General features: G+C 40.7%; 1 protein-coding gene across 1 annotated transcript in view; it reads right to left on the bottom strand.

Annotated features, from left to right (window-relative positions):
* Positions 1-290: 290 nt before the first annotated feature.
* LOC104515528 (structural maintenance of chromosomes protein 5-like) overlaps positions 291-3713 on the bottom strand; it is a gene marked incomplete at both ends in the record, with an annotated part of 9281 nt that continues 5858 nt past the window's right edge. Inside the window, 3 exons of the mRNA XM_010159539.1 lie at positions 291-361; positions 1697-1892; positions 2097-2191. Of these exons, the coding sequence (XP_010157841.1) occupies positions 291-361; positions 1697-1892; positions 2097-2191 (362 nt within the window). The remainder of the gene's footprint in view (positions 362-1696; positions 1893-2096; positions 2192-3713) is intronic.

Raw genomic sequence — 3713 nt, 5'->3', positions numbered from 1 at the left:
CAACCTAAACCATTCTATGACTCTGATATTACAGAGAGACAATGGAAAAATCTGGTTGTTTTATACTGCCTGTGTATTTGTACAGCATCATGAAAAAAGATTGCAGTTTCTATGGATGCATAACATGCAAATATAGCCTGTGTAAGAAAGAACCAGAAGTACTTCAAAAATTGAAAGACGAAACCCTAAGTGAGCTGTAATGCATGAACTTCAGTGAACCAAATGTACCCGTAGAGAAAAAAAAAAAAGAGGCTCGTGTCAAAAAGGTATTATAAATACCATAGATTTACCATAACACAAGGTAGTATAGTACTTCAAAGGGATATAAGGTGTCCAGTAAGCCTACAACAGCAAAAAGCCTCTACAGGACAACATAAATTCAACTAAAGATTTTTTTCAGTTTATATACACAGCACCAGCAATATTTTGCTGATTTGGTTCCTGGACACTGAAAACCATGTTTACTTTGCTGAGACTGTGGCTGCTGACATTTCCATCCTAGTCCTTTTCCACACTCTCATCTATCTATAACAGGTCTCCTTTTAAACTAAAGCTTTCCCTGGCACGTGTGAAACAAAATGTTACAAAGAATGCATTTCTCAATAAAAAATAATAATAATAAAAAAAAACCAACCCACAAAACTTTACACAACTGAACTGAGAAAGTGCTATGTGCACCACATTTAGAATAGTGGCTCACCTTTGCCCCTAGACCAGCAATTTTTCACTTGCTACCCACAGAGCTCTGGAAATGACTAAGTATCTAAAGAGGAATTCTGACTGGTTTACAAATGTAACTCAAAGACCTATTACAGAGGTAATCTGCTTCATCACTTTATAAACACAGAGTGGTGGAAGAATGACAGTTTATAGATGAATGCAAAAAAAAAGAAACATTAACAGAAGAGCTTGGCATTTAGGGCTCCCTTCACTTTTACTTTCCTCTTCCTCATTCTTAGAACCTCGGAAACACAGAAGACAGGAAGGAGCAACAGCTATCTCAGTAAAACAAGAACAGTTCTCTATTTTGTTCACTGAGGTTCTCAAAGAAGCAACTTTTGTTCTCAGAGAGCCTAAAGTAGTCATCTGAATTCAAAGAGGAGTTCACTCTCTGTACAAGACAGACAACACTTGTCTAGCATAGGCAGAGAAGTGAATAAGGATTAAAGTTGAAAACTGTCATCTGTTACCCATTGTAATTCAGAAATTAGGAGCTTTGCAAGCACCCATGAAAGACTACAGTAGGGAGATTACTCCTAGTGGGAGCTCTTAGCCTATTTCCAAGAATCCAAAAGGTTTTTATAGTATTTATCACATCAGTTCTGACTGAACCTATACAACCGTATTTGCCAGAAACTGAACATCTAAACATGTAAAAAAAAAAAAAGCAGCAGCTTCTAACTGTTGCTTTAAACACAACAGGCCAGTATTGCCATGTACTACTAACTGTTTGATTAAAATTTTGCCCAGAATATCTCAGGGACTTAAAGTAGAAGTTATAATAAAATAACTTCATATAACTGACTTGGAACAGCATGCAGGTGAAAGACGTATTTAATTTCCTGGGAAGTACTGCATTAGATTGACTAGATTTGTTACAATGTCTTGCATTATGTTTACATAAGATTAACTGCTTTTACTTCTAAAGGCCAAATAAAAGGTAAAGCAATTTTCTGCTTTCTCCACATTAACTTGCCAAAGAATTTCTGAAATAAAACTCTAGACCACAGGTGCGTTTGTGCTGTTTAGGACACCTCACCCTTTCAATCATGTTTCTGGTCTTCTCTGTTCCCACAGGGACGTCATGAACTCGGTACTGGGAGCAAAGATAACTCATCACAGGATGAGGAGCATCAAATAACTCTCGTAAATATGAGAAAAATCCGTATCGGCTGAAAAGGAGGAAAAAAAGGCATGCATCAGAAATAAAGTTTGGCAGGTAAGCAAGCTGAAGTTACTGAAGGATCATAAACAAGTCCTGCTAACACAGAACTCATTAATTAAAATTTGATTTGCGTAGAAAATTCTAGTATGTAGCAACAACACCAAAACATTGCATTTAAAACCATTCCCCACCAATACAATCTGATACATACTGTAATTCTTCGATAGGTCTCAAAGGTAAGATTTCAGCACATGATTCAGCAGGCGCACATACAGCATTCACTTTTAGTTTCTGATGATCGCGCATCTAAACATAGATTATATTAGATCATTTGGTAAAAAAAGGCAGAAAAATTCACTATATGAAAATCAAGTTATGATTCACAGAATCATTTTAAACTCACAACCTGTGGAAGAACCCACAAAAATCCACTCTGGCTTAGGCATGACTGAATTCTCTGAAGCCAAGCTTAGTATCTCCCTGTGAAAATACCATGCAACAGAGAAAGCAAAAGCAATCTAAGAAATCCAGAGCCAGGTGCTCAACCTAAATAGCCAAGGTGGATGTAATAAGGAAGCCCCTCTTCCGGGCTGTATAGTCATTTTGCACAGGTAATGGCAGACCACTGGCTAACCAGGCTCTGAAAAGTGTGATCCTAACAGGGCAGAAAAGATTGAGGATACAAACGAAAGATCAGTTTAGCTAGTTAAAGCAGCTTTGCACTAGGTTCCACAACTTGGGAGGCAAGACAAAACCCCAGAGCTTCAGGTATCATGACTACTGTTCACGTATATAAAACGACTAGTTTCTGTGAAGGGCCAATTAGGTCTTAAAAACATGGTAGGACAGTTTGTAATAAATCACACTATTCTGTGGACAGTAGTTGGGAAGCATTATGACAGTTTATGCCATAGGACCCCCTATCCTCTTGCCACCAAGTAAGAGGAGGGAACCTAAGAGATGGGGGAGAGCAGAAACAGGTCCCTCCTCAGAGAGGCAGGTGAATCTCGTGCTGGCCTCCCTTGCCTCCCCAGTTACCGCTGCACAACAGGTATAGGGCTTTGGAAATTGAGGGCCAGGTGAATGAGGATGTAAAGGGAAGTCCACCCAGGAAGACATCCAGGGTGACTCAGCCACCCCCACACCTTAGGAATAGTTCAATCAAGAAAAGAAGGAGAGTAATCATGGTAATGATTCCCTTCTGAGTGGAATTGAGGGCCCTGTACGTCAACCAGATCCCTCCCACAGGGAAGTCTGCTGTCTCCCTGGGGCCTGCGTTAGGGATATCAGTAGGACACCTCCTGGTCTGGTGCAGCCCTCAGACTACTATCCGTTTTTGGTCATCCAAGCTGGTAGTGGCAAGATTACAGAGAAAAGTCTAAAAGCAATTAAAAAAGGACTTCAGGTCATTAGGAAGATTGGTTGCAGGATCGGGAGCACAGGTAGTGTTTTCCTCAATCCCTTCAGTGGCAGGGAAGTATACTGAAAGAAACAGGAAAACACATCTGATTAACACATGACTTAGAAGCTGGTGCCACCAACAGAATTTTGGGTTTCCTGATCACAGGAGGTTTACACAGCATCAGGTGTACTGGCAACAGATGGGGTTCAGCTACCTCAAAGGGGAAAAAGGATCCTCGCACATGAATTAGAAGAGTTCATAGAAAGGTCTTTCAACTAGATTCGAAGGGGGAAGGGGACAGGACTGGACTGGCCAGAGAGGAGCCCGTGCACAGCATGCCGGTGCATGTGGGATGGTGTGCTAGTAAGACACTACAATCTGCTGTCTCAGGGTGGGGGATGGGAATGACCTGGACGAAGGGATAGA

Source organism: Eurypyga helias, unplaced genomic scaffold (genome assembly GCF_000690775.1).
Source record: "Eurypyga helias isolate BGI_N326 unplaced genomic scaffold, ASM69077v1 scaffold959, whole genome shotgun sequence".
In the NCBI taxonomy this organism is placed as follows: domain Eukaryota; kingdom Metazoa; phylum Chordata; class Aves; order Eurypygiformes; family Eurypygidae; genus Eurypyga; species Eurypyga helias.
This window is presented reverse-complemented; position numbering and strand designations above follow the sequence as displayed.